Raw genomic sequence first — 9,586 nt, forward strand, 5'->3', positions numbered from 1 at the left:
TATACATATATATATAAAACTGAGATTTCAATTGGGTCTTGCATTTAAGAGTCCATATTTTTTCTAGATTCCATTTCAAACATGTTAATTTGAGTTGTCATAAAAACACCTAAGAAATCTCGACAAGTGAATATGATCTATTCCAAAAAAATAGTCAAATATAGGATGAAGATATATTTCAAATGAGCAACTTCATCAACCTGTTACTGAGTTGCATCTGTGATTTTTTTCTCATAATTCACTTTATTTTTCATGATGAAATAGGTGTGTTTCCTTTCCCAACAATTACTTTAATGCACATAAAAAGCAGGGATTTATGAAATGCAATACTTCACAACCTATAAACTCTGGTTTCAATGTGCTCTGCTTGTTGATTTATGAATGACTTGTAGAATTTATTACAACTTTAAGGAGGTAAAATGAATAATCAAATCAAAATCCAGTGTCCTTAAAAGTCCACTCAAAAAAAAAGAAAAGTTAGCAGTCTTCCAACATATAGATTAGATTGCTTTACCTCGGGTAACACAAGGCTCAACAGAGAGCAGTCTCTACCTTTTAACAAAATAATCTTGAAAGAGAAACCTTATCAGAGGAGGAAAACAGTAATTATTCAAGGGAATTTCCAATAAATAATAATTTTACATAAATACTGTTTTTTTCATGAAACATTTCATGCCTGTCTAATCATACACAATGAAGAAACAAATAGAAATGCATTATTTTACCATGTTAATTTCTGACAGCAAAATTGCTCAATGAATCCTAAAGAATATGTAACTACTCATGGATGCTTCTCCCTTGTGAAACTAAAAAAATATTAGAGTAAAATTGAATATGCAAAAGAGTTCAGGAGAAAGATAATTTTTAAAAACTCATTTATAGAAAAATAAGATAATTTTTCAGGATATAGAAGGTAATGTTAAAGACATAGAAATTCCACTTTTTACACTCAACTCTCAAATATTCAGGGATTAAAAACAAAGCTAGTTCCAGTTCAAGATGGTGATGCAGGAGGACCCTGAACTTAATTCATCCCAGGGACATACAGAATCTATAGCTACATATGAAACAATTACCTCTGAAAAAATACTAATAATAGCTGATCAACTCCTACACATCAGTAAACAAGAAAATAACCCCCACTGAAGTGGTAGGAGAGGCTGAGACACATTCTTTTTTTTTTTTTTTAGTTGAAATCGGTTGGCCAAGATGACAGAGTAGGAAGGCCCTGAGCTCGCCTCCTCCCATGGGGACAACCAAATTGCAAATATTTATAGAGTGACTATTGATGAGAATGACCTGAAGACTAGCAGAAAACATCTACAACTGAAGATATAGAGAGGGAACCACAATGGGTCAGATAGGATGGGTAGAGACTTGGTATAGTCAAGACCCATACCCCTGAGTAGGCAACCTACAAATGGGTGAATAATCACAATTGCAGGGGATCTCCCCAAGTAGTGAGGAGTCAAATATCACTTTGGACTACCCAACCTGGGGTTCCTGTACCAAGAAGGACACCCAGAACATTTGGTTTTGAAGGCCAGTGGGACTTAATTTCAGGAGAGCCCCAGCACTGTAGAAAACCAGGACTCTGCTCTTAAAAAAGTCACACACAAAATCTCACATGCTCCAAGACTGAGGGCAGAAGAAATAATTTGAAAAGTGCCTGGCTCAGACTCACTTCCTGATCTTGGAGGGTATTCTGGAGAGGCACAAGGCAACTAGGACTCATGCTCAGAACATAGATGCAGGCAGCAGCAATTTTAGGCAATGCATTCTACCATGTTGGTAAACACCATTTTGGAGTCCTCCCTCTAGCTTATTAGTACTGCAGTCCAGCCCTTCCAGTCAGTAGGCACCAGCCAGTAAGAAACAGTCCTTGGAACCCCGAAGCCAAGCAGCTAACTACATGGATACACAACTCTCCCAACCAGAAGACAGGCTTCCATAGACCTCCACTGAGCACCCCAGTCTCCTGAGACACAACACCATACAACAGAGGGCCATGGACCTGGCCCCACCAACCAGCAGGCCAATACCAGCTCCAGGAGCCCCAGAGCCCCAAAGCCCCAAAGCCAGAAACACTGGGCCATAGATCTGCCCACCAACATGTGTACACCAGTCCTGGGACTGGTTGTGGTCCTGGGACCACCAGAGCCCCAGAGCCAGCCACCCTGGGATTTGACCCCACCCATCAGTGGGCCAAGACTAGCCCAGGATCCAACCTCACACACCAGCTGGCTCACAATCTTGGGCCCCAGAGTGAAAGAACCCAGGACCCAGCTTCACCCACCAGTGAGCAGGCAATAGCCCTAGGATCTGGTCTCAGCCAACAGTGGGTGGGCTCCCTGGTACATTCCCTACCCACTAGCAGGAGACCCTAGCTACAGCACACCCTGGGGCCTTCAGCCGGCCATGTCAAGCACCAGTTCTGCCACCCAGTGGGCCAGCACAAGCCCAGGCACTGGCCTACCCGCCAGTAGACAACACCAGCTCTGGGACCCCTGGCCCTGCAGCCAGCTATCCTGTAACCTAGTCTTGTATACCAGTGGGCTGGCACCAGGACTGGGACTACATGGGTCATGCAGCCAGACAACAGGACTCAGCCCCACCCACCATTGGGTGGAACCTCCACACTAGGCAGAGCCTGGCAACCAACCAGGCCAGGAGTCAGCCATGCCTATTAGCAAGCCCACAGCAGTCAGCTCTACTGTAACAGAAAGGCCCATGCAGTCCACATAGAGGATACTCCTAGAGCGTATAGCTCTGGTTAGCAGAGGAGAGTGTGCTGCTGGGCTCCATAAGACATCTCCTACATAAGACCACTTTTGCAAGATCAGGCAATGTAACCAATCTACTAATTTCATAGAAATAAAACCACTGAATTAGGCAAAATAAAACAAAGGAATGTGATCCAGATGAAGCAATAAGATAAAACACCAGAAGAAGAACTAAGTGAAGTGGAGATAAGCAATCTACCCAATAAAGAGTTCAAGATAAGATTACAAAGATGCTCAAAGAACTGGGGAGAAGAATGGCTGAATACTGTGGGAAGTTTAACAAAGGGTTAGAAACTATAAAGATGAACCAAACAGCACTGAAACAATACAGTAACTGAAATTAAAAATATACTAGAAGGAATAAAGTGTAGATTAGATAAGAAAGAGGAATGGATGAGTGAACCGGAAGCAGAGCAGTGGAAATCACACAAGCCTAAGAGAAAAAAAAGCTAGCCAAATTGAACAATACATTAAAAAATCATACACTTTGATGAAGTGGATTTATCATAGGGATGCAAGAATGGTTCAGTATCTACAAATCAACCAATGATACATCACATTAACACATTGAAAAAAAATATCAAGTGATCATGTTTATCCCCAAAAATGCAGAAAAAGCTTTTGACAATATTTAACATCCATTTATGATAAAAATTCTCAACAATGTGGGTATAGAGGGAACATAATATTAAAAAGGCCATATATGAAAACCTATTGCCAACATTATACTCAATGGTGAAAAGCTGAAACCATTTTCTCTAAGTTCAAGAACAAGACAAGAACACCCACTCTTGCCATGTTTATTCAAGATAGTATTGGAGAGTTCATGTGGGACTCTGGAGCCAACCAGGAGGCTCTGCGGGACCTCGTCCGACTGAGTAGCCGAGACACTGCCCGCACCCCGCTGCCGCGTCCAGGCGATTCATGCGCCGCCCAGGGGAGCGAGCTCGGATCATCTTGTGGTGCAGCCACTCCTCGGGGCCAGGAGCAGGGAAGCCGAGCACGAGAAACCCCCGGACCAGAGCTCAGCCTCTTCCCGCCGACTGAATCATCATGACCCACTTCAACAAGGGCCCTTCCTATAGGCTCTCGGCCGAAGTCAAGAACAAGATTGATTCCAAGCATGATCATCAAGCAGAAGAAGATCTTTGCAATTGGATAGAAGAGGTGACTGGCATGAGCATTGGCACCAACTTTCAGCTGGGCTTAAAAGATGGCATAATCCTCTGCGAACTCATAAACAAGCTACAGCCAGGCTCAGTGAAGAAGGTCAATGAGTTCTCATTAAACTGGCCTCAGTTGGAGAATATTGGCAACTTTATCAAAGCTATTCAGGCTTATGGTATGAAGCCACATGACATATTTGAAGCAAATGATCTTTTTGAGAATGGAAACATGACCCAGGTTCAGTCTACGCTGGTGGCCCTAGCAGGTCTGGCTAAAACAAAAGGATTCCATACAACAATTGACATTAGAGTTAAGTATGCAGTATCCCAGCCAGGCAGGGATGTTAGCACTGGGTACCCAAAGAGACATCTATGATCAGAAACTAACATTACAACCCGTGGACAACTCGAAAATTTCTCTACAGATGGGTAACCAACAAATTCGCTTCCCAGAAAGGAATGAGTGTGTATGGGCTTGGGCGGCAAGTATATGATCCCAAGTACTGTGCTGCTCCCACAGAACCTGTCATTCACAATGGAAGCCAAGGAACTGGAACAAATGGGTCGGAAATCAGTGACAGTGATTATCAGGCAGAATACCCAGATGAATATCATGGCAAGTACCAAGATGACCAAGTACCCCAGAGATTACTAATATAGAGACCAAGGCATTGATTGTTAGATTCACAGAGGAGCTCAGTATTTAGCCCGTTGTTTTTATTCAGTGAAAACCAAGCTAGCCTTGAGTAATTTTTACCTTGTCTTCCTAAAACACTATTATGCTTATTGTACCTAAAGGAAATACTGCCTTACATACATTCCTTTCTCCTTTTTCTGCCCCTTCCCTAAATAATTGCCTTTTAGTGCTGTAACAGTTAAATGCTACAGCATAACCAATAATTCTCGTATGAAGTAAAAAGGAATATGAAAGGGGAGTGCTCTTGTACAGTCAATTCTTTTATTAAAGATCTATGCATTTTTACAATCCTCTACTTCAATTGGTATTTTCAAACAATAGGAACCTTTTTTTTTTTTTTACAGTTTAGTATCTGGTTTCTACATGGAAGACTAAACTCATGCTTATAGCTAAACGTGGTCTTTGCCTACTAAATTTAAGATGCAGCATTTTAGAAGTTTATATATCAATGTTTCTACAGTATTGTTTGCTAATTTTTAAATAAAGTCCTGATCAGTGTGCCTTTGTGATTATATGTGTACTCATTCTTACCTAAGCCGACAAGATCTTTTCCGATTGGTGTTTTGAAAGGAGTGTGTAAAAAGCTGGCCTGCAGACATCGATGTCTGGGGGGTGTGTTTGCTCTTCCTGTTTGTGCCAATGTATTGATGTAGAGTTGCTCTGTTTTCTTCCACTGTATTTATTGCTGCATTTCTCAGCATAAACTTATCCCATTGTATTTTTTATAAATAAATATTTTTTTGAAAAAAAAATATAGTATTGGAAGTCCTTGCCATAGGAATCATACAACAACAACAACAACAACAAATCAACTGAATCCAAATAATAAGGAAGAAATAAAACTGTCACTGTTTCATATGGCATAATTTTGGATTGGCCAAAAACCTCATTCAGGTTTGTGCATAAACAGTTACAAGAAAAACCTGAGTGAACTTTCTGGTCAGCCCAATACTATATATAGAAAACCCTCTAGACTACATCAAAAAACTAATAGAAATAATGAATTCAGTAAAGTTTCAGGAAACAAAATTAGTATGCAGAAATCTGTTACGTTTCTATACACTAATAACAATGTACTAGAAAAAGAAACTAAGACAACAATCCCATTTACAATTGCATCAGAAAGAATAAAATACGTAGGAATAAATCTAACCAGGAGATGAATGAACTTTACTCTGAAAACTATAAGACACTGATGAAAGATATTGAAGATAACATAAACAAATGGAAAGATATACCATGCTCATGAATTGGAAAAATTAATATTGTTAAAATGGCCATACTTCTCAGGGCAATCTACAGATTCAATGCAATCTCTATCAAAACACCAAGAGCATTTTTCACAGAACTAGAACAAATAATACAACAATTTGTGGAAATATAAAAGAGCTTGAGTATCTAAAGCAATCTTGAAAAAGAACAAAGGTACAAAACACCCCACTTTTAAACTATACTACAAAGCTACAGTAACAAAACAGTGTGGTACAGGCCCAAAAAGAGACACATGAATCAATGGAACAGAAGAGAGAGCCCAGAAATAAACCCACACTTATATGATCAATTAATTTATGACAAATGAGGCAAGAATATACAATGGGGAAACGACAGTCTCTTCAATAAGTGGTGCAGAGAAAAATGGACAGCATCAACTAGCTTTCCTTTAAGGGAAAATTGTCTAAAATATGTAAGCATGACTATGTACAGATTGATATTCTCTTTTATTTTTTCCCCTTATTATTTTTTTTATTGAAGTATAGTTGATTTAAAACATTTTGTAAGTTTTAGGTGTACAGCATATCAATTCAGTATTTTCTCAGATTATACTCCATTATAGGTTATTACAAGAAAATGTCTATAATTCCCTGTGCTATACAGTATATCCTTTTTCCTTATTTATTTTATAAATATGAGCTTGTATCTGTTAATCCTATACCCCTAATCTGTCCCTCCCTTCTCTTCCTTCTCCCCTTTGGTAACCACAGGTTTGTTTTCTGTATCTGTGAGTCTGTTTTTTTTTTTTTTTTTTTTTTTTGCATATGCACTCATTTGCATTCTTTTTTAGATTCTACATATAAGTGATATCATACAGTATTTGTCTCTCTCTGCCTGACTCATTTAATGAAACATAATATTCTCTAGGTCCATCCACGTCATTGTAAATAGCAGAATTTCTATTTTTTTTATGGTTGAGTAATATTACATACCACATCTTCTTAAGCCAATCATCTGTTGATGGGCCCTTGAGTTGCTTACATGTCTTGAATATTGTAAACAGTGTTGCTATGAACATTGGGGTTCACATGTCTTCCTGAATTACTATTTTCATTTTTTCCACATATATACAGAGAAGTGTAATTGATGGATCACATGGTAGTTCTTTTTTCGTTTTTTAAGGAACTTCAACACTCTTTTCCATACAGGATTCATCAGTTTACATTTCCAACAACAGTGTACAACAGTGCCCTTTTCTCTACATACTCCCCAGTATTTGTTACTTGTAGACTTTTTGATGATAGCCATTCTGAAAGGGTGAGGTAATACCTCATTGTGGCTTTGATTTGTGTTTCTCTAATAATTAGTAACATTAAACATCTTTTCATGTGCCTGTTATCCATCTGTATGTCTTCTTTGGAGAAATGTCTATTTAGGTTTTCTGCCCGCTTTTCCATTAGGCTGTTTTTGTTGTTGTTGTTGTTATTGAATTGTATGAGCTGTTTGTATATTTTAGATATTAACCCCTTGTTGGTTACATCATTTGCAAATATTTTCTCCCATTTTGTAGGTTGTCTTTTTGATGATTCCCTTTCCCATGCAAAAGCTTTTAAGCTTAATTAGGTACTATATTTTTTTTAATTTTGGCTTTTATTTCTTTTTCCTTAGGAGACAGATCCAAGAATATATAGCTACAATTTATGTCAAAGAGTGTTCCACCTAGGTTCTCTACTAGGTGTTTTAGGGTTTCAGGTCTTACATTTAGGTCTTAAACCATTTTGAGTTTATTTTTTTATATGGTGTGAAGTAATGTTCTAATCTCATTGTTTTTATATGTGGCTGACCATTTTTGCTAGTACCACTTATTGAAGACATTGTCTTTTTTCCATTGTCTATTCTTGCCTCCTTTGTTGTAGATTAATTGACTGTAGGTGTGTGGGTTTGTTTCTGGGCTTTCTTTTCTGTTTCATTGATATATGTGTCTGCTTTTATGCCAGTACCACACGTTTTAATTATCATAGCTTTGTAGTATAGCCTGAAATCTGGAAGGATTATTCCTCCACATTTGTTCTTTTTTTTCAGGATTGATTTGGCAATTCAGGGTCTTTTGTGGTTCCTTATAAATATTAGGATTATTTGTTCCATTTCTGTGAAAAAATGTCATGGGTATTTTGATAAGGATTGCATTAAATCTGTAGATTGATTTGAGTAGTATGACCATTTAAAAAATATTGAGTCTTCCAATCCAAGAGGATGGAATATCTTTCCATTTCTTTGAATCATCTGCAATTTCCTTCATCAAAGTTTTATAATTTTCAGAGTATAGTTCTTCCACCTCCTTGGTTATGTTTATTTCTAGGTATTTTTGATACAACTTTAAATAGAATTTCTTTTTTACTTTCTCTTTCTGATATTCTTTTATTAGTGTTTAGAAATGCAACAGATTTCTGTATATTAATCTTGTATCCTGCAACCTTGAATTCATTTATTAGTTCTAACAGTTTTTTGGTGGAGAGTTTAGGGCTGTCTCTATAGAGTATCATGTTATCAGCAAAAACTGACAGTTTTACTTTTTCCCTTCCAATTTGGATACACTTTCTTTCTTTTTCTTGTTTGATTGCTGTGGTTAGTACTTCCAATACTGTGTTAAATAGAATCAGTGAGAGTAGGCATTCTTGTCTTGTTCCTGAATTTAGTGGGAAGGCTTTCAGCATTTCACCATTGAGTTTTATGTTGGCTGTGTGTTTGTCATAAATAGCCTTCATGATGCTGAGCTATGTTCCCTTTATACCCAATTTGATGACAGTTTTATCATGAATTAATGTTAAAATTTTCAAATGCTTTTTTTGCATCTATTGAGATGACCATGTGATTTTTTTCTTTCCATTAATTAATGTGATATATCACATTGATTGATTTGCATGTGTTAAACCATTCTTGTGACCCTGTAATAAATCCAAATTGATCACAGTGTATGATCCTTTTTACATATTGTTGGATTTAGTTTGCTAATATTTTTTAAGGATTTTTTCATCCATATTAATTGAAGTTATTGGCCAGTAATTTCTTTTTTTGTAGTGTCTTTGTCTGATTTTGGTATCAGGGTAATGGTGGCTTTGCAGAATGAATTTGAGAGTTTTCCTTCCTCTTCAGTTTTTTTGGAATAGTTTGAGAAGCATAGGTATAATTCTTCTTTATGTTTGGTAGGATTCCCCTCTGAAGCAATGTGGTCCTGGACTTTTGTTTGCAAGGAGCTTTCTCATTACAGATTCAATTTCACTTTTAGTGATTGGTGTGTTTAGACTGTTAGTTTCTTCTTGACTCCGTTTTGGCAGGCAGCATGTTTCTAGAAACTTGTCCATTTCTTCTACATTGTCCAATTTGTTAGCATATAACTGTTCATAGTATACTCCTATGATTTTTTTGTATCTCTGTGGCATCGGTTGTTATTTCTCCTCTTTTATTTCTTATTTTATTTGAGTCCTCTCTCTTTTCTTCTGGGTGAGCCTGGCTAAAGGTTTATCAGTTTTGTTTATCATTTCAAAACACCAGATCTTGTTTTCATTGATCTTTTCTATTTTTTATCTCTATTTCATCCATTTCCTCTCTGATATTTATTATTTCATTCCTTTTGCTGACTTTGGGTTTTGTTTATTCTTCTTTTAATAATTCATTTAGGTGGTAGTTTAGGTTGTTTAGTTGAGATTTTTCTTGTTTCCCACAAAAGG

At 37.4% G+C, this 9,586-nt stretch overlaps 1 protein-coding gene across 1 annotated transcript; it reads left to right on the forward strand.

Annotated features, from left to right (window-relative positions):
- Positions 1–3,836: 3,836 nt before the first annotated feature.
- Positions 3,837–4,609, forward strand: LOC308620750 (calponin-3-like; the record flags this gene model as incomplete). The annotated part of the gene is made up of 2 exons (XM_081240666.1): positions 3,837–4,264; positions 4,375–4,609. The coding sequence occupies 2 exons, from the start codon at positions 3,837–3,839 to the stop codon at positions 4,607–4,609; spliced, it is 663 nt and encodes a 220-aa protein (XP_081096792.1).
- Between the last annotated feature and the right edge of the window lie 4,977 nt (positions 4,610–9,586).

Source organism: Mesoplodon bidens (genome assembly GCF_964165515.1).
Source record: "Mesoplodon bidens genome assembly, chromosome: 7".
Lineage (NCBI taxonomy): Eukaryota > Metazoa > Chordata > Mammalia > Artiodactyla > Ziphiidae > Mesoplodon > Mesoplodon bidens.